The sequence below is a fragment of the Podarcis liolepis genome (assembly GCF_965112155.1).
Source record: "Podarcis liolepis genome assembly, chromosome: 6".
Taxonomy (NCBI): domain Eukaryota; kingdom Metazoa; phylum Chordata; class Lepidosauria; order Squamata; family Lacertidae; genus Podarcis; species Podarcis liolepis.
In genome coordinates this window covers 95528812-95550725 of record NC_139559.1, presented here as the reverse complement: position 1 = coordinate 95550725, position 21914 = coordinate 95528812, and the positions used below count along the sequence as shown (strand labels likewise).

The 21914-nt window shown below is 40.6% G+C and overlaps 2 protein-coding genes across 3 annotated transcripts in view; one reads left to right on the top strand and one right to left on the bottom strand.

The window, feature by feature from the left end:
- RALGPS2 (Ral GEF with PH domain and SH3 binding motif 2) overlaps positions 1-21914 on the bottom strand; it is a 106485-nt gene that overhangs the window by 33054 nt on the left and 51517 nt on the right. The gene's annotated exons all lie outside the window — the stretch shown is intronic.
- Positions 64-17989, top strand: ANGPTL1 (angiopoietin like 1). The gene is made up of 5 exons (XM_083507178.1): positions 64-485; positions 6178-7008; positions 11627-11820; positions 14347-14617; positions 17308-17989. The coding sequence occupies exons 1-5, from the start codon at positions 455-457 to the stop codon at positions 17493-17495; spliced, it is 1515 nt and encodes a 504-aa protein (XP_083363304.1). The 5' UTR covers positions 64-454; the 3' UTR covers positions 17496-17989.

Below are 21914 nucleotides of genomic sequence, written 5' to 3'. Positions count from 1 at the left end.
CTCCCCCTCCCTCTCCCTCTCCCTCTCCTTCCCCCCCTGCCAGTTTTCTCCTTTTTCCAAAGGTTGTGGGTAGGAAATCCTTCGGAGTCTTCCCCCGCCTCCTGTTCTCCAGTGACATCATATATGGGCTGACTGCTTAAAGTCTAGGCATGCGTTTGTTTAAGAAACACACCCAAGTGTGCAGTATATGGAAGCAAGGTCTACTGTTGCTGGCTAGGGCATTTCAGCATGCAAAGGCAAGGCAAAGCAGCTTCAAAACATCTCCATCTTTCCTGGAGCAGAAGAAAATGATTTTGATATGTGGTTCTCTTATTAAACCAAATGGGGTGATCTGTACTCGGATGTAATATATGGCAAGAGAAAGCAGCCGTTCTCCCTAGAACGTTGCAGATTGCCAGACAATTGTTCTGGCACCAGGAGGAGAATCTACACAAAAAGGGGTCTGTGGATTTTTATGCTCCTTCAGAAGAAAAAGCCATTACAAGGTTGGTGTCTATACATTTTCTTTGTTGTCAATCGGCACACAACTTTTCTGTAGTTATTTCAGATTGTAGATTACATATGGATGAGTCTGCTGCTACATTTTATGTGCTGGCAAAATTCATACATACTAATGCACACAGTTTATTTTTTTCTTTTATTGAATCCAATAAATTTTGAGAGTGCTCCATTACAAGTATAAGGTTTAATGTTCTTGACTGCATTGTTTCATGTTTATACAAGAGGGAAGGAAATCCCCCACCCACCAACATTCAGAAAAGCTGGCTGATGGTGATCATGAAAAACCAACTGTACCGCTTGATCTGCACAACAAAAAGGATTTTCTTAGGATTCCTTACTAAAACATTGACAGTCCTACTAAAAGAAAATGAAACTAATCAAGAAGTACCCCTGAAATGGTGTCACAGGCTTCTCCCCAAATATATTACTAGGAGAATCTACAATTAAAGTCTTAACTTGCACTTTTCCTATTGATAAATCACTATTCCTGCTGTACACCCAAATGGACATTTTGATCAGGGGCTCTCATTAAAACTTGGATTTTCCATTGCCATTTAACACTTTCTTATTCATGGAATAGCTTTTACTGTCTAATGACAGTGTTAACCTGAAGGAATTTACTGCTTGAAAAACTAAAAAATTGCATGACCAGTCCTGAATGGGAAAAAGTAAACCCAGCGTAAGTTGTTAGTGATCCAGCTACAAGTATTAATTTTGAAAGCGTATAGCTGAAGATTACCCAAAAGCTGTAATCTACACTGAACATCACAAAGAGCAACAGCTGACTATGAACCCTGGATTCACAGTAACAGTGATGTTCCATGTTACAGTGGAGTAGATTAATAACACGATTTGCAGATGAAAGTAACAGCCTGGCTTCAATAACTAGCTCTTAAAATGATTGCATTTTAGAATCTATCATAGTACATAAAACTAATACATGTAGTAGACAGTAGCTCAAATTATTATCAAATGTTTATTCAGACAAAAGCAGCATAGTTCCTAAATTCATTAGGGCATCTAGCTGGGGAACAAGGTTGTCTCTGGGTCTGGGGTCACCAATATTCACACAGTCAGCACTGATGGTAATAAATGGACAACAGTTTATTTCCACATTTCGTGTATGAAAAGCAATTTCGGAGCCTTAAGCAACTACTAATGACTCCAAGAATTACTATGAAGTCATTTCAGGAGTTTTTTATTAGCCGTACTTTAAAATGTGGGTTCCTGTGTTATTTAAACTCCATAACATTTAAGTACTTTAATAGTGGTTTTAAAGGTGATTTAAAAGAATATATTCTTTAAAATATGCCGATTAAGTCTAGAATATGCTAATACAAGAGCACACATTTTTGCTGTTAGTAAAAATGAGCTTTCAACATTAGTTTCCTTGAAGCTACTGCTATTTAGTTGCTCATTTCAACTTTGACACTGGCTGTGATTCAGGGACTTTCCTCACTGTAATCTTTGAAAGATAAAGAAATCCAAGTATCATAGCTGACAATGGGAAACCTATGTTTGTACTTGCGGCAACTCATTTGTTGGATAGCTGCCATCATGTGGAAAGAAGCCCAGTTCATTTCAGCAGAATGTACTTTCGAATAACCAACACAAAACAACAAAACAAATAATCAATGTAGGACATAGACTGAGTCTTCCCAAACATTTCCTCTTGAACATGAAACTGCACCTAGCTATGAACAGCTTTCCTAAACTCCACCTGATAGTGTAGGATTAAGAACAGCAGTTGCTGGAAAAGGAATGCAAGAACAAAATGCACGTGTCCATGGATTGCAGCCTATGAATTTTAGGATCAATTTAGTTCCAGTACTCTGAAAGTGAGATGAACCATTTCTGCCCAAGAAGACTTAAAAATCAACACTCTTAACCAAACTTTGATGTCAACACACATGTGATCAACACAATTTAACATGGCACTACTGAGATTAGGATTCTGTACTTAAATGTCTGCAATTGACAGTTTATTTTGGACTACAATATTCTGGCAAGGATTGGGATGTTCAACATATTCAAAATGTTTGCCAGATTCAGTGGTGCACAAAGATATGAGAAATTGAAATGGTTCTGTGTATAGCAGACAAATAAGAAACATACATTGCAACTTAGGGTCCACACCTAAGATTTTTGTATGTTAATACGAAAACCACCATTCAAGTAACAAATGACCTTTTTGTACACATGTCAAAATATGCTAAAATAACATTCCCTTGCAACCCATTTATGAAAGGTACAGTTTCAACAATACAGTACTGTGAAAATTAATCAATCTTGAGCAGATGCCTTTGTTCCACTATGTCAATTCAGCTAGGCTGGCTTTGCTTTAAAAACAAAACTTTACTTGTTACTAATTAATGTATAGAAAGTTCAGTGAGAAAAAGCAAGTTTCCTCAATTGCCTTTAAAGAAGTAGTTACAGATAGGTAGCCGTGTTGGTCTGACATAGTCAAAATAAAAAAATTCCTTCCAGTAGCACCTTAAAGACCAACTAAGTTAGTTCTTGGTATGAGCTTTCGTGTGCATGCACACTTCTTCAGACACTTCTTCGGGTATCTGAAGAAGTGTGCATGCACACGAAAGCTCATACCAAGAACTAACTTAGTTGGTCTTTAAGGTGCTACTGGAAGGAATTTTTTTATTTTAAAGAAGTAGTTATGTTGCTTTAAGTAAAGTGTTGCTCACAATACCCATCTGAACTCATCTAGAAAATTGAGAAAGTAATAAATATAAATACACTGGCTTGCTTTGTTTCCATAATAATACAATGTGTTATTGAACAATTCACATTCGGTAGGTTAACTTCAGGACATAAAGGCTCAGTTGCCTTGGTAGGTGCTGGAGGTTTGTAAGCAGAGGCTGGGTGATGCAGCAGAGGTTTTTTCTATATTGGAGCAGAGAACCTTTGGAGGACACACAATGATAACATACATTATACACTAATAAATTAAGCACACGGTAGAAAACAGGGTTACAGAATGGATTTCCTCACACTGACAAGGCACTTGAGGAAGGAAGCCACACAGCAGCGCTGTGTCCATTATATAAGCACTAAGTGCAATCTTAATTCTTTGAGTGCTAGTTGAACCAAAATGGTGCCAGTCATACATATGGAGGTATGGGGGAACTCCCAAGGTTCATAAAAAAATAAAAATATTGAGGGGGAAATCCCACAGGACTCCCCCCTCCAACCAACTTTCCAATGAGGACTGATCATCTTTTATTGGCCACAAAGTACTGATTGACTGTTGGAAGGGAGACAAAAAAAATCTGTCAGGAGGGGAAATGGAACCGAGCATTCTGAACAGGAGCACTTCAACATTTTGCTGCAGGTTCCACTTATCTGAGAACAGAGAAGGGAAATAAACATAAGGAAAATTTCAGAGATTTTATGTGGGGAAAATGAGGGAGTTCTCTCACGAAGGAATGTTTAGGGGTTCAAAAGCAATAGCTTCCTTGAAGTCACCAATGCCTAAAGCTATGAAAAACATTAAGCACTGTCCCCATGGGTTCTTATTTGATGCATACATCAAAGTACTTTCATGTCAGAATATTCAATGTATAATGTACACCCATGGGCAAATGGATCTGTCCAATAGCTGCTACTGTAAGTGATAGGTTGTAGTCAAAACTGGTTTTTGCTTGACCCAGACCCTTAAGTCTTCGAAGAGTCTAGAAATTATCTTCCAAGTACCCAGAAGGGAACATCTTAACAAATACCTATGGTAGTAGTATCTCATAAACCCATTAAGTATTGAAGACAGCCTCAGCTGGGAGCAAACTAGATATGTTTGTTGAAACACTCAAAGAACTCTAAGAATGCTTGCAGAAGCTATGCTGGTTCTGCTTTAGCAAGACTTCTTATTCTATTATATGCTTGGTCATTCTATCTTTAACAGTAGTTTCCATTTTCCCCAGAATAGATGTTAAGTTAACCAGCCTGTAATTACCAGGAAACTCCATGGATCCCTTTTTAAAAACTGGTGTTACATTGGCCACATTGCAAACCTCAGCTATGGAGGCTGGTCTGAGGTACTATTTATATATTTTTACTGGAAGACCAGCAATTCTACATTTCAGTTGTTTAAGGACTCTCAGGTGGATGCCATCTGGACCCAGTGAATTTGTCATTTTTAAAAGGTGTAATAAGACCTAGAACTTTGTCTCTTGTCAGCACTATCTGTCTCAGTTCCTCAGGCTCTCTTCCTGTGATAATTAGTTCCAGCACAGGGATCTGTTGTTAGCAATGTGCTCCTCAAATTTATTTTTTAGCATCCGCCTATATTTATTTGCCTATATAGGTCCGCCTATATTTATTTGCCAAAGTTTGTGTTCATTTTTGTTCTTCTCATTTCGATAAGACTTTCATTTTTAAAGGAAACTGGTCTTTAATAGCTTCTTTTGACTCTGCTTGTTAATCATGCAATCATCCTCTTGGCAAGGTGCTACATTCTTGATCCATGGTATACCCTCTTGCTGAGCTACTATTGTGGCTTTAAATAACTCCCAGTTATTCTATATTTTGATCCTCTTGCCTTTGCCTTTCCCCTTGCCAATCTCACCATTTGGGAGAAGACTGTGAAAATTGAATTTGATAGCATTATAGCTATGGTTCCATGACCAACTGTTCTTTTACACACACACACACACACACACACACACACACACACACACACACTTCTGCCATTACAATAAAAAACCTAATCTAAACAAGAAGCAGTAGAAGAGAAAAAGAGCTATCAGAATACAGAGTCTTCTCTCACAGATATATCCTAACTTTTATCCCATATAGAGAAGGCTGAACCCTCCCATCTCTCACCTGGCAGCATTTGCCTCTTCCTCCAAGCCTCCAATCCTGGGAGATCTCTGCTTCCCTGCTTGGAAGTGGCTAGTCATGCTGGGCTTGCAAACAGGTTCCCCCAAAGTGATTAACCCACAAACAATTTATTATACTTTCCTGCCCATCTAGACATACCTATGTTAGCCAGAACTACTTCAGTGCATTGACCTCACATGCTGCAAATATGAAGCAAAATGGTTGGAGGCAATTGTCTTCGTCTATCCCACAGAAGTGCCTCAAGATCATGCTAACTTGCCTGTTTGGCCCTGAAGTACTAGATTATCTGATGCTGAAGCAACTCCAATGCAACACTGCCAAATAGTGATGCAAATGGTCTTAGTGCTTTGAATAATGGGGGAAATCTACAGAACCACCATATAGCAACCATTAGACTGAAGGAGAGGCTGCTGAATCCAGGAAGGAATTACTGCAAGGTCGCCTTTAGATTCACCTTCATAGAATCCTAGAAGCCTATTACTAGTATTATCTCTAAGTAGTTGTCAATCTATTAGAATTCTCCTGCATTTTAAAGCCATCCCAAGTCACGTTTTATAGCATTACTACTGCCCAATAGCTCATATTTTAGTTGACTGATCTATTTGTGGTGCAAATATATAACATGATTTCCTTCCCCCCTTATTTTTTTTTACTGGGAATACAGTATGACTACCATAAGTTTGGAGGGGATAACACCCTACAGAAATCTTAGTAAATATCCTACAGAAATCTTAGTTCTCTATCCTTGGTGACTGATGGATTTCATACTATTTTTTAATAAAAGGACCTTAACAATAATTTTTTAATTTTGTTTTTTCCATTTAGCTTACTTGAAAATGAAGGCATTCTCATGGACTTTGAGTTTGCTGTTACTTCTGTTACTACCAAATGGACACTGCACAAAACAGCTGAAACTCAAAAACACTCTCAGACGAAACCCACGTTCTACAGAAGGAGAGGAAGGGAAAAAGTGTGGCTATACATTTATTGTTCCTGAACAAAAAATAACCGGACCAATTTGTGTCAACACCAAAGGGCCAGGGCCAGAGAACAAAAAAGATGAAATTACTAGAATGGACATCGAGAATCTGAAGGATGTATTATCCAAACAAAAGAGAGAGATTGATCTCTTGCAGCTAGTGGTGGATGTGGATGGGAATATAGTGAATGAAGTAAAACTGTTGAGAAAAGAGAGCCGCAACATGAATTCTAGGGTTACTCAGCTGTACATGCAACTTCTGCACGAGATAATCCGCAAACGGGACAATTCACTTGAGCTTTCCCAGCTGGAAAACAAAATCCTCAATGTCACAACTGAAATGCTGAAAATGACTACAAGGTACAGAGAACTGGAAGTTAAATATGCAACACTAACTGATCTTGTAAATAATCAGTCAGTCGTCATCTCACTGTTGGAAGAGCAATGTCTGCGGATATTCACTCGCCAGGACACACATGGCTCTCCTCCTTTAGTTCAAGTGGTGCCTCACCACATTCCTAACAGTCAACAATACACTCCTGGGCTCCTGGGAAGTAATGAAATTCAAAGAGACACAGGCTACCCTAGAGACAGAGATGTAAGGCCACCCCCCGATCCTGCTACTTCTCCTACAAAAAGCCCTTTCAGGATCCCACCGTTAACTTTAATCAATGAAGGTAAGACATTTACTGCTATTTCTAGAACTATTATCTATGAACCTTTGGGGTGGGGGCTTCTCAGACAATCTGAAGACTTCTGGTTGGTGACTGGGAAGAAAACACAAACCAAAGCCAAAAAATCACTGCAGAATGCTCTTACACTCAGATGGCCAGTTTTCACCCGAAAGCCTTTGTCCCACAAACCTGCTTCTTTCAGCTAGGAATGACCAAATGAAACCTTTTCAAAAGGGTGCTGACCAACTTATGGAACTGTATGAAGAGTGTTCTGACCTAAGAGACTGTAGTTTTGTCAAGCTCTTTGTTAAAGAAAGTAGCATGGGCCATTTTCTTGCACCTTTTACCTTCTTCATATCTTCTAGCAGCTTTAAGCAGTTACATTCCAGCAGCACACTGTAGGCAATGTAGGTCTCAGTCCAGTGTCTGAGACCATTTACTCACAGCAAAAGGTTTGTTTGTATAACATGTTTATGTATACAGGCAATGCCTCCAATGGCTGCAAGTTTCTACCCTGGTAAAATCTACAAAATATTGTTGAGGGTGTGCTATGTATTCAAGCTTTCAAGTTATTTTTTTCTAAAAACAAAAGGCTAAATTTATTTCAATGGTGACAAATTATTCAGACAATTGTAAGCTACAGGACTAAAACAATCATCCATTTGAAGAGGCCTGACATTTCTGCAACTGATATAGATTATATGGACAAGAAAGTTAAGAGAGAATTTGAAACAGAGATCAATATTACTGTCCTCTAAAGGTAACTATCTAGCTGCTATAATGTTTTAAGGGATAATGGAAGATTATGGTTCAATTTTTTATTTTTTTATTATGACACCTGTTGATACTGAGATATACACACACACACACACACACACACACACACACACACAAACTATTTATTTCTGGAAAGGGTAGAAGAAGAGAATATTGTAGCTAACAATCTGCTTCATTCAGCACATTCTTGATGATAATTTACTAGCAAACTGTGAAAAATAACCTGGGGATTACGAGCTGTAGAAAGTATCCATGAATGATATGATTTATGATACATCTGGAAGAAATTTCACTTCTGCAACAGCCAGGGTTCAAAACTCTACATTTTAAAATCTCCCATTCTTCTATCTGTGAAATCATTCCTTCTTGCATATTATATTCTTCCACAGAGAAATGGCTAGCTTTTTCTTCTGTCACAGCTGGCCATTTTGACCAGCATTCAAAGAAAAACCACATGCTGAATGAAATATTGAATGAACAGCTGCTGATACAAAGAGGGATACAGTGCAGATGAAATACTAGATGTAAATAGTACTTAATTATTTGCATAATATGTAACACATTGGGAACAGAGCTAATTATTAATCAAGGTATAAGGCTGCCCAATCATACAGCAACAAAGCAACACTTTTGCCATGGTGTTGGAGGACACTTGCCCTTTCACATTTTAACATACCAAACATCTTAGAATCTGGCTGCTGCGTAAGTGTGAATATATGAAACTGGGTACAAAAAGGCAGACCTCAAAAACGAATCTGTGCACAGTGTCTTGTAAACAAGGCCCACTAAATTCTACATCGCTCACTTGCACCTTGGTGTGGGCAGAACTGTAACCAAAGTAACACAACTACCTATTTCTCTAGCATTGTTGGGAAAGGAAATCTAATAAACAATACCATTTTAGGTCCCCTAAAATGAAAAGAGAGGGTAGAAATGGGACTCAGTGCAGGAATACCAAACATTTACTATATATACTTCAGTTAATAATGAATATTGTTAGAAAAGTGTGCCAGTGGTGCATGTGTACAGTGGTGCCCCGCAAGACGAAATTAATTCGTTCCGCAAGTTTTGTCGTCTAGCGAATTTTTCGTCTTGCGAATCACGAAATCCCATAGGAGTGCATTGAAAATCAATTAATGCGTTCCTATGGTCAAAAAAAGTCCAAACAAAGCCAAATTTGGTACAACAACAGTTTATTAACTGCTCTTTAAAGTCACACATACTGTAAAGAGCAGTTCAAAAATTGAAGGGAAAATAAATTAACTTTATAAACAAAACATGTCTTTGTTTTTAGACAAAGGAAACAAAGCCGCGAGACGTTTTCGTCTTGCGAAGCAAGCCCATAGGGAAATTTGTCTTGCGAGGCAAATCGAAAACGGAAAAACCTTTCGTCTAGCGAGTTTTTTGTCTTGCGAGGCATTCGTCTTGCGAGGTACCACTGTATATCCATTTGCCCATTAGCAAAACTTGTTAGCACTCAGTATTTCCCTCAGAAAGGCAACCTTTGAGGCCTAAGCTGGCAAGAAGAGCCTATTTCAGCTGACATACAGCACTGCTGGTGGGGTTCAGCATTAGGGCTAATTTAGGGTCCAAAACTACCCCTGGAACCTCACCATCCTGAGACAAAATTCCTTAAAAGCTTAAGATAGATATTTACTTCTATCTGGAAGCAGAAAAATGGAACGAGACCAGTGTGGCCACCGTAAATGATATATGTCACAATGAATTTGGCAAAGGCATTTATTTAAGGCTAGAAGGATATCTTTACAAGTTATGAATAGCTTTTGCAAAACTATTTATAACTTACTTCTCCATAAATTGATCAATAAAAAAATCCTTCAACAAGAGATGAATTTCCATACCCTCAGAGTTTTACCCACATGGAAAATTTACAATGAGGTGGAAGACATTTGTGCAGAGCTGTTCACCCCAATGTTTTATGAAGTTCTTCTTCTGAAACACGAAAAACTGGCTACAAAATAATCTGACATGGGCTAATAAGTCCTAAGAATTGAAAAGAAGTTAAGTCTCACTTCCTTGTTTCTTTGTTTTCATTGCTTGTATCTGTTAATATTCTACATAATTGAAATATATATAATTGAAATATAAATGTCTATAATTGAAATAATATATAGAATTATATTCATAAGATCTGGAAACTTCCTTCAAATGAATTGAGAGCTTAACAGGCAGGAGGCAACACAAAAGTATTTTAGTTGCTTAGCTTTCCCCCCCTCTCATATTTCCCAGTGGAAAGGCATGTGCAGCAGGAGAGGGGAAATTTGAGGCTTGAAACCACTAGTGAAACAATCTTCTTGTGCATTCGTTTGAGACATTCTCTTCCCTGGACTTTGAAAGATGGAAAATGTTCTACCTAAGCTGGGAAACATTGGGGAAGGGGGCAGGGAAGCTTGTCTATAGCTCAGTGGCAGGAGCACATACTTTACTTTTCTTTACTAACTCCCAGGGTGGTTTCCAATAAAATTATAAAACTATAATAGAACATATCAAAATACACATAGGATAAAATCCAATGTAAAATTATTACAAATGAAGAGCAGTAAATCTGGTGATTTACTGATTTCATCAGATTGAAATCAAACAACTCAAATCACTCATAGGCCTAAAAGAAGAGGTATGCGTTAACCAACCATCAAACATCAGAAGCTCATTAATGTTGTTGCAGCACGACAGAGAAGGTCGTGCCCCATGTCATTGCATAGTGAGCCTTGTTCAACAGTGGGACAATTAAATAGACTTTCCTTCTCAACACAGGTCCAGGCCACCCAGTAAAGGGAAAGGAAGAATAGGAGGTACCTTGGTCCTGGGTCATTCCGACTTTACAAATCAAACCATACTTTGGGCCTAGTAATATATAGGTAGCCAATGAAGATCCTTGGGTCATCCAGTCCAGTACAACATCCTCTGACATATATAGCATGTAGAGACAGAGATGGGTGTCATTTGTATATTGGTGACACCAAGCCCCACCGCAATGAGCACCTCCAACGGCTTCATAATTATCATTGGGGGCAGAACAATCTTGCGGAATCCCACAGCACAACTGCCAAGGGATTAAGCAAGAGCTTCTCAATATCATTCTCTGCAGCTTGTCCGGCAGGAAGCAGCAGAATCATTGCATCACTGTGCCTCCAGCTTCCAACCCACTTCAGCAGTACGCCACGGGCAATGGTATCAAAAGTCGCTAAGAAATCTAAGAAACTCAATAGCGTTGCACTCCCCCTGTCTCTCTCCAATTAAAGGTCATCAACCAAAGGGATCACCTCTGGGCCTGAAGCCAGACTGAAATAGTTCAAGAATTTGCATGCAGAAATTGAAGGTTCAACACCTGGCAACACAAGCTGAAAAAGGAATCAAGTGCCAGGACTGAGAAAGACCGCTATTCTAGAACATGGAAACAATTGCTGGTCAAAGTAGACACCACTGAACTTGATGGACTAGTGTGACTTATCTCAGTACAAGTTAAAAATGTTTAAAAAATGATTTTCCACACCTGCAAGCTACAGCAACTTTTAGTATGCACTTCTCTACCTCTCTACCCTAGGCATGTGAAATAAATGATACCTTCTGATTAGGAAAATCTGTAATGATTTAGAACAGTTTGCAAGTTTGGTCCTGCAACTGTTAGTTTTGGGCAAATGAGCATTAAGAAAAACAAGCCGTAGTTACTGTTGTCAAAGTGAAAGCATAACAATATCTTATGCTGGATCATTTTTATGCATGTCAGCTTAATAGCTTTTTACAAAATATTTTACTATTAATGTAAGTAAGCACCATTACAGAACTCTGACGTATTTTTAAACTCTCAAATTGTTTTCAAAAGGTCCATTCAAAGATTGTCAAGAAGCAAAACAAGCTGGCTACTCCAGCAGCGGGATTTATATGATCAAGCCTGAAAACAGCCATGGACCTGTGCAATTATGGTGTGAGAACAGCCTTGATCCTGGGGGCTGGACGGTTATACAAAAAAGAACAGATGGTTCTGTGAACTTCTTCACAAACTGGGACAATTACAAGGTAATCTTTTTTAAAAAGACTCAGGTGGCCAACAAGTTATGGTGCACTGTAAAACAGAAATTATATGTTCCTTCCTCAGAATTATTTAAAGCATGTGTGTGCATTGGAGGCATCTCTGTACCTGCTTCAGAATTCTTATGTCACTGCTGTTAACAATGGCCACCTCTATGTGCAATGTTAAGCCACACCATGGCTTAGTGCAAATGAACCAGGATTTGGGCTCCCAAAGGAGAGACTGTGGCCACTTTGCTCTGCCCTGGTAGTTTTGCTGTTGCGCGGAGAAAATTCTTGGTTTAGCCTAGCATGTCATCCAAACCCAGGGAGCCTTGTGGCTGAGCTCTCTCCAGACAAACTACAAGCTTTAACTGAGCTTTGTCCTATGATTTACTGCTCATGGCTTGCCCAGGGGAGCTGAACTACAGGTTTGGACACCAGGCTAAGCCAAACCACGGTGTAATGGTTCCTAAGGGGTTGCTTGTGCGCAAGCAGGCAACTATCTCCCTGGCTGGGTGCAAACACCTGGCTGGGCTGCCAAAGTAAACCTTATCTGTCCGGACCGCCACCCACCCGTGGCTGACTCAGTCGCTGGCAGAATCCGTGAGTGGGCGTTTCTTAAACTTCTTCCAGCAAAGAAGCTCTTTGACGCCTAGTCTCCGCCTACCCTCTCTGCGCGAAAGCCTTCTGCGCAGGGAGGGCGTGGGCAACGGAGGACCCCTACTCTCCCCGCTGGTCCCAGGCAAGGAGTCATGGGACCGCCTCGTCACTTCCCCCACCTGCCCCCCTTCTCCACTGGTGCTACGCTGATTCTCTTCCCCAGAAGATGGGCTGCTTCTCCCAATCCCTGGACGCTCTCTGGAATCCCTCTGGCTTTTGCTCTCTCCCTCCAGCACTGATGGCAGTTCCCTGACACATGGCTTTGCACAGTGCAATAGAAAAGTGACCAGGAAGGAGCAAAGAGTCTGCCTTTAGTGCAATCCTCTACATGTGTACTCATAATTAAGCCTCACTGAGTTCAGAGGGACGTACTCTGAGATAACCATGTACAGTGGTGCCCCGCAAGACAAATGCCTTGCAAGACGGAAAACTCGCTAGACGAAAGAGTTTTCCGTTTTGGAGGTGCTTCACAAAACAAATCTCCTATGGGCTTGCTTCGCAAGACGAAAATGTCTTGCGAGTTCCTGCGGGGTTTTTTTTGCTCCCCCCCCTTTCTAAGCCGCTAAGCCACTTATCAGCTGATCCGATAAGCCAATAAGACGCTAACAGCCGCTAATAGCGCTAATCCGTCAATGGGCTTGCTTCGCAAGACGAAAAAACCGCTAGACGAAGAGAATCACAGAACGGATTCTTTTCGTCTTGCGAGGCACCACTGTTTAGGTTTGCAGCCATAATCTCACTTTATGTTCATCCTTTCCCTTTCCATTTTGTCCTGTCAATATTTAAGATTATGATATTTTAATTCCTTATTAAGCATTTTAATGTTATACAAATAGGATAGTCATCCAATTAAAAAACTCTTAGTCTGCAATCCTAGACATACTAAGAAGTTCCACTGAACAAACTTATTTCTAAATAAGTATGCATAGAATTGTGCTGTTAGTTAGCTGCTAGTCTTAGTTCATTAAAAAATTAAATCTGTATTAGCAAAAAGCAGAAATACTGAATCAAAACATGTATTTTTAAACGATAAAGGAGGTATTTCACCTCTTAGTCTCTAAAAAAGTAAGAAATGACTCTTCTAAGATGGAATTTGCCATCTGCAGTTTTAAAAAATGCATGGATTCAAATAAATTGTTTAAAAGCTGCTTCCTGATTAACTGGAGTACCATTTAAGTTGATTAATAATAATGTATTAACCAAACTGCAGCCATAAATATTGCAGCCATATGAATAAGTAACCATCTTTACCATTACAAAAAATAACTGAAAGCAGATAAGCAGTCTGAGAATGAAGATGCAGTGGGGCAATCCTGTGCCCACATGACACCCTGGCTGGTTCAGAAGGAGTATCTTATATGGGTTCTGTTTTCATCCCTGCATAGAGAAGGAACCATTATGAACTCAGCCTAGAATCATGTGTGGTGTTCAGGAATTGGATGTACTGAATAAGCATAGCCAAAATCTATGGAGGTGGGTAGAATTCTGTGGCAGGTCTGCTCTAGTGGCAGAACAAAGACCGCCCTCTTCTGAAAATGGCAGTCCATGTTGAGCCACCTCTCCCCATAGTATTTGGTACAACATAATGTATGTTGTGAGCATCTTACCAGCCAAAGATGCTGGAGGTGGTACAAGGAAACATACAGCAGGACATGAGGTGAATTGTGCTAGATACTACAAAGGAAAAGGGAAGAAGATGAACAATACACATCTTTCTTTGAACTCTCCCATCAATTAGGGTTCAGTATTGATTGGAAATTTATCCCAGTGTTTAAAGACACCACTTATAGTTATGTGATATATTTACTGTAAATAAATAACTTTCTAATTGAACTACAAGGCAATCTAATCAGAATTGTTTTGTTTTAACAGAAAGGATTTGGAAATGTTGCTGGAGAATACTGGCTGGGACTGGAAAATATTTACTTACTTTCCAATCAGGACAATTACAGACTTCTGATTGAGTTAGAAGACTGGAGTAATAAGAAAGTCTATGCAGAATACAGCAGTTTCCGACTGGAACCAGAAAACGAATTCTATCGATTGCGTCTAGGCACTTATCAAGGGAATGCTGGTGACTCCATGATATGGCACAATGGGAAACAATTTACAACACTGGACCGAGACAGAGATATGTACACAGGTAGGAAATACAACAGTATATAAATCTACTGTTTCATATTACAAGAAAGAATTGAGGAAATAATTCTGATCAAGTGAAGCAAAATTTAGAAAACAAACAAAACTATCCTCTAATGTTCAAGCTCATACACAAAGCATCTTCATGTACGATGACTCAAACATGCACAACTGGCACGTTACTTTTGGCAATGGTAAAACCACGTTAATTTCACACAGCAAATGTTCAAACGCACCTTCATATCCTGAGAACTACTATTTACCATGCCAGAATAAATATGGGGCCAGCAAGCCTTGCTCTGCCATCAGAAATTACCCATTCACACTATGTAAGGGCACATTCAAAGCTAGAAATACGTAAAACTACATGCATTCAACATGTAGGGACTTGCCTTTATCCAAATCTAGTGAAAGATTTGGGGCTTAAAGAAAACTGCAAAGTACAGGTTCATAGTAACTTCTGAAGAATATAAGACACAGAATATAAGGAAGGTACTGTATTATACTCAATGTATCCAAAACAAATTACACCAATAAATATGCAATGAAACCAAACAAAACACTGTTAATCAGAAAAAAACAAATCAGACACTGGGTTTCGACAGCTTATTCTTTCTCCGTTCAGTCAATTTTTCAACTGTCCTTGGAAGGAGTGGTAACAGCCAAACTCCATCCTTTCATTAGTCACAAAAGCATAAGAAGAACTAAGGTAGCAAAAAACAGAGGATAAAATAAAGATAGGAAGAAGGACTTCCCCAAGACTCAAACTAAAAAAAAAAAGGGAAAAAAAGGTAAAGGACCCCTGTCAGTTAAGTCCAGTCACAGGCGACTCTGGGTTGCGGCGCTCATCTCGCTTTACAGGCCGAGGGAGCCGGCGTTTGTCCGCATACAGTTTTTCCTGGTCATGTGGCCAGTATGACTAAGCTGCTTCTGGCGCAATGGAACACTGAAACCAGAGCAGTGCATGGAAATGCTGTTTACCTTCCTGCCGGAGCGGTACCTATTTATCTACTTGTACTTTTGGGTGTGATTTCGAACTGCTAGGTGGGCAGGAGCAGGGACTGAGCAACGGGAGCTTACTCTGTCGCAGGGATTTGAACTGCCGACCTTCTGATCGGCAAGCCCAAGTGGCTCAGTGGTTTAGACCACATTGCCACCCGCGTCCCTTAAGACTCAAACTAGAGCTAAAATCCAGAGGGACAAAATGGGTGAATGAAACCTAACCACCCCCCCGTATCTTATCCTTTGAGCAGGAAAGAATGGAAATGGTTAAGGCAGGATTCTATCCTCCTTACTGCTGCCCACCTAGCAGTTTGAAAGCACATCAAAGTGCAAGTAAATAAATAGGTACTGCTCCGGCGGGAAGTAAATGGCATTTCCGTGTGCTGCTCTGGTTCGCCAGAAGCGGCGAAGTCATGCTGGCCACATGACCTGGAAGCTGTCTGGGGACAAAGGCTCGCTCCCTCGGCCAGTAAAGCGAGATGAGCACCACAACCCCAGAGTCATCTGCGACTGGACCTAACAGTCAGGGGTCCCTTTACCTTTACAGGATCAAAGAAACCTGTTGCAAGTAACTTTGTGAAAATTCCACTGAAGCAAAGGGGATAAAGGTAGAAAGGTATTCTCAAGACAAGAGTGGACCCTGTTTCAGAGTGAGATATAATTCCTTCTAGAGTAAGGAGCAATAGGCAAGTACAACACACCCCCATACTCAAGATGCTTTTGGGCAAAAGCACAAATATTGTGACAGGGTTCTCAGTTCTGAAACACTCATAAATAATTGTAAGTAGGAAAAGCTCTATGAACACTAGACATATTAGCAAGTACATACAGATCCTCACTTACTCCCCACAAAGAAGGAGAAGACACACATCATGGAGCTCTATTAGGGAAGCTTATACACAGCAGTACTATTCTCTTAGAAACTGAAGTGAGAATACTGAGGTAGGAACATGTCTCCTAGGTCTTGAGAATGACTGCCAGAACAGTCAATTGTCTCTTGAACAAGGACAATGACCTTGTTCTAGAAGATCAACATGCAAAAGGCACAATTTCCTTAACAGAGACCTTTACATTCCTTAGCAAGACCCTTACATTTTATTTGCATGGTGAAGGACTTTTCAAGCAACATAGACCTGATTTGGGACACCTAGAAGTCTACAACTTCTTCAGAATCCCAAGACCTTAGGAAGGAGCACCACTCAACCACTATGTGGGCACAAAGAACCATTGTAGGTTTGGCTAACACAGGACCCTATATCAGCAAGTCCTGTCCTGCTGTAAGTTGCAAAGTGAGAGCTATGGGCAGTGCCACCCGATCCATAGACTTTGCAGCTAAGGAAACCACACAAAATATCTCCACTTTCTCTTATCTTACTTTAGAGACTGAGAGGAGTGGGAGGGAAAGCGCAAAGTTGACCAATGAAGACAGAACCATTTCTTCACCAAAAGACATGGGACCATTTTTAAAATAAGTCCTGATTCTTATTTCCAATGGGAGAAGAAGCTACTTGCTCAGCGATGCGATGCCACACTACTAAATTCGGGTTGAGGTCAGGGGAATGTTGCAAGATCACAGCTAGGAGAGAAATGTGCTTGCAAGCTTAAGCTTCCTATTGGTTCAAAATACAAAGACTATTAAAGTAAGTTATTTCTGCTGTGAAATTTCACTTAACGTTTCATTTCTTCATACAGGAAACTGTGCCCATTTTCACAAAGGAGGTTGGTGGTACAATGCCTGTGCTCATTCTAACCTCAATGGAGTTTGGTACAGAGGAGGACATTACAGAAGCAAGCACCAGGATGGGATTTTTTGGGCTGAGTACAGAGGCGGATCATACTCGCTAAAAGCCGTTCAGATGATGATCAGACCCATTGATTGAGATGCTCAAAAACATTTCCAAAATATTCTCTTGAACTTCAAACTGATGTTACATTTTGAGTTGTTTGCAAGCCCTACAAAGTATTATTTTAAACATTTCTTACTGTGATATTGTATATGATAATTATGCAAGTTCTAATTGCTCACAAAGGAAGCAGGATTCTGCATTTAAAATAAATTTATGTTAATACAAGGTGTATGGGATTTAGTGGCAGTAATTAAACCTAACAATTTTGCAGGCTACAAGAAAACATCACGGATGCAGAATAGTTGAACTTTGAAACTGAAGTACAAGATGCTGCTGCTGTGTGAAGCATGCAACTCAATTCATTTTCATAGATTTAAATCTATTTAAGTTTTATTTCAAGGATTACGTCCAGTGGAAATCTAATTTTGAGATGTGGGCACACAAGTCACAAAACAGACAATGAACTAGAGAGCAACTCTGGTTTTGCAGGCGCATTTTGCATCAATAAAAGTATTCTTATTTTAAAACAGTAATGGTAACTATCATTAAGTATAGCTTTTACAGGACATGAGAACTTTGCTGCCCTTTGGATAGGAGGGCATCATGCCTAAACTTTAATCCTAAATATGAATAAAATAATAATAAAACAAGTATTTATACAGCATTTCCCCTAAGTGTTCAATATCCTTCACTTAGGTTCTGAATAACCCATTCATGATACTGTGAGGTAGGCTAATATTATTATTAGGTCTGTGTTGCAGATTGGGATTCAGTCTGAAAGATAAGCCATGCAGTGAGTTTAAGGCTAGACTGACTGAGGGACTTTCCAACTACGGGTAATTTGTTCATGTGATTAACTCTATAGAGGGTACCAAACATGTTACTTGGAAATAACTTGGTGGTCCACCAGTACTTCTAACTGAGTAATACATTTAGCACAGAGGTCGTCAAACTAAGGCCTGCGGGCCGGATATGGCCCACCGGGCTCGTTAATCTGGCCTGCAACCTTGCAGACCCTGTCGCCCACTCAGTCAGTCCCCACACTAAACAGGCGCAGTGCACAGGCCTCGCCGCATGGAGACTGACTTCCATGACATGGCACGGCTTCTGATTGGCTGCAGGAAGCTCCTGCAGCCAATCAGAAGCCACGGACGCTTCTGGGCGCTGCCCCTTCCTTCCTGCTGAGGTGGCCGAACAGGAGGAAGCGGCTAAGCGGGAAGGAAGCGGCAGTGGCGCGGAGGCTGCCAATGACAAGGCAGCATCGGTGGCTGCGGTGCCTTTCGGGAGGGGGGTGCTTTCGGGACCCCCTTTTGCTGACCCCTGATTTAGCATCTTGGCATAACCTCTGGAGCTGACTGGGAAGTGTGAGGGAGGAGGGGGAAGGGGAAGCTATTGTGCGTCTCTTGGTGTAACACTGGATTTCACCCAGTGAAATTCATGGAGTAGCAACTGTTTTATTTGTCAGGTTTCTTAAAATTCTGACATTTACCCAATTTAAACATCCTACTCTGTTTAAGCTATAACTGGTAACTGGACAGGCTACAGTGGGGACCTTCCTTCCTATAATCTCTTAATAAATGCTCTGTCTGCCATAAAATAATTAGATAGTACTGGATTTGGTACTTTAGGGTTGCCAAAATGGCTGGGAAGTGATTCTTATACATTTAATTCCTTCGTGTTAGGGAAACACTTGCAACAGCTGCTTTTTCCCTCCACAACAGAGAGTAGACAAGAAGGCGCTGGACTGGAGAGAGGTCTGGAGATCACAGCCTATTAATCTGAATTTTTGAAGCTTGAACAGTTACAGGTTACTGAAAAGGCCAAAATGTATCTGAACTACATTTTTAAAACTTGGGTGTTCTCCCCTCATTAAACCTTAATTCCAGCAATCAGGAGCAGCAGCAAAGTATTTCAAGCAGCCAGATGAATGTGGATTTTGTTTTTGCATTATTTTGACAGTGCCACATACCATTCTGAGTTTTTAGAAACTAGTTTTAAAAACAGCAGCTGGGTTGTCAAGAGCACAGTGTGAAATACCCTCAGTAATTTCCGCTTGGTTCAACTCTGAAAACCTCATTCTTTTTTAAAAACTTAAATCTCTTTTTGGAATACATTACTATTAAACATTTGGCTAAAAGTTATTCCAATAAGCTCATGTGAGTGGTTGACAGATACTGCTCACATTCCTAAAACTGTATCTACAAGCATGCAAAACGACTGTATATTGTGATTTTTTAAGAACTGTTTTAATGAAACAGCGCAAGACCCTAGCTATACTCAACTTCAAAACTTCTGGTTCACTTCTTCGAATTAAAGAAGAAGGAACGTACCCAAATGGCTTCTGGAATGGGACTTTTCAACCATAGTACTCTCACCTCAGTTCCATAGAATAACTTGTCTGCTCACCAGAAATAAGAACCCCTGCCCTTCTGATATGACTAGCACAAAAAGTTCAGCACTACAAAGAGAAATATACTCCTCCACGGATAATTTGGGGGGAGGCAAAAGGGGGTGGTTTTTCTGTTTGTGCAAGGACATGAGCAAAAGAAACCCATCGAAGGAAGGGTCAGTGCTTATCAAAGACCTTGACACCCTAACAAGTGAAACCAATATTGGTGGGCCAAGACCCCAGTAGCATCTCAAGTGGCATTCCATAAAGTATAATGGGTTGCCCCCAGAAGGAGAAAGCCAGCATGGAAACATGCACGCTGCATGCACAGAGTAACTGTCCACATGCACACGGTCCCCCTCTTTAGACACTGACCAATGCAAGAAATATGAAAGTTGCCAGATTACTACAAAATTAACATTCAGTGGGCGACTGCACAGCAAGAAGATGTAAAAGTATGTAGGACTTTCGTATAAAAAATATTATTTGCCCCAGGAAAAAACATGCACATTAAGCACTAAATAAAAATGCAGCATTTTAGAAGTGAAATTATTTTTCTTCGTTATAACAGCGTCTTGATTTTCAGCTGTGCTGCCTTATGGTTTATGAGCAAAACAGGATGAGAAAGCAATACATGGAGTGATTTTTGTTGGGTTCTAAATCAATGTTGTATTTTTCTCTGTTCTAAAGGATAGGCATATGGAACAAAGCATGTGGTGATAAAAAAATGGGTGCAATCCAATAATGACGACCTGTTCATGCATTTGAGTTCTCTTCCCTTTCCTCCCCTGCAGTTACTTAAGCCCCGCCACAATCTGGGGACTGGGGACCTTCTCTGCGCACAAAGCTGCAGGGAAGGGAAGGAAACGAATATTGTCCAATTGTGTGACACTGAATCATACGCAGTATCAGTAAGACTGGACAAACTTCCTGTATGCCGGAACTTTGTAAGAGCATCTCATGCCACACTGAGGTAACTGTCAATGAATTTAAACATTAAAAAACTCCCCTCCTGCTCTGTTCTATGCTCTTAACAAACAGGAAGCCACAAATGTGGCTGCCAAGGTAAACTGGATGCAATTCCAACAAAATGAGGCACAGCCCCCAATCCAAAGAAATAATTGTATTCTGCATGGTTGTTTTTTTAAAAGAAGGAACAGCCAGCATTTCCCCTATTCAGTAACATAGCAATGTGGACAGACAAGCCTCTGCTATACCAATAATGCTGCCACAACCACAAATCTTTAAGATGAGAAGAGACTTTAAAATCCCTTGGTCAAATTCACATCCCTCTCACATCTGTATATGCCTTCCTTGACAGCTGCATTTAGCCCCTCCACTGTGACCTCAGGAGGGTTCCTCTCTCTTCTCCTGGCTGTGCTCTTTGAAACAGAGGATACTTGAAAAGCCATTAAAAATGCTGCCGCCATCATTTACCCCCACCCTTTTCCCTATGGTTGGTGGAAGGAAGGAAGGAAGGAAGGAAGGAAGGAAGGAAGGAAGGAAGGAGTTGGCCTAATGTAGGGTCCATACAGGCAGGGGCGACCGAAGTGGGGAGTGGGCTGCCCCGGGTGCCACTCGGGGGTGTGTGTGAAAAGATGGCCCCTGACTCCCCCCCAGCTGTAGAGCGGCCAAGGGCACGTGCAGTCAGTATGGATGCCACGCATGCGCACTCCGTACGGGATGCCGCACATGCACAGTCTGTACGGACTGCGAATGTGCGGCATCCCGTACGGAGTGCGCATGTGCAGAAGCCCATACAACCGTCACACATGCGCAGTCCATACAGATGTAGTGCATGCCATCACCGGGCGGTTTGCCCCGCCCCTTGGCATCCCACCCCAGGTGCTGGAGAGGGTTCCTCCTCCACTGCAAACAGGTACTAATATTTTAAAAGATAAAGTGCGAGACTGGCTTCATTACTATCAGATAATGGAGGCATATAATTTGGACAAGAAAATTGGCTTCCAGGTGGAAAAATCAAAACTAGAAACAGAACTATTAGAACCTAAAACTAAGATTTTGTCAAAGATGTATAACTTGCTGTTGAAATGGAATACTCA

Bases quoted from the DNA above. Each gene is read 5' to 3' on its own strand.
- ANGPTL1 (XM_083507178.1), top strand. From the start codon at position 455: ATGCTCCTTCAGAAGAAAAAGCCATTACAAG. The intron at 486-6,177 runs GTTGGTGTCTAT...TTTTCCATTTAG, and splicing joins GAAGAAAAAGCCATTACAAG to CTTACTTGAAAATGAAGGCA. The intron at 11,821-14,346 runs GTAATCTTTTTT...TTGTTTTAACAG, and splicing joins CAAACTGGGACAATTACAAG to AAAGGATTTGGAAATGTTGC.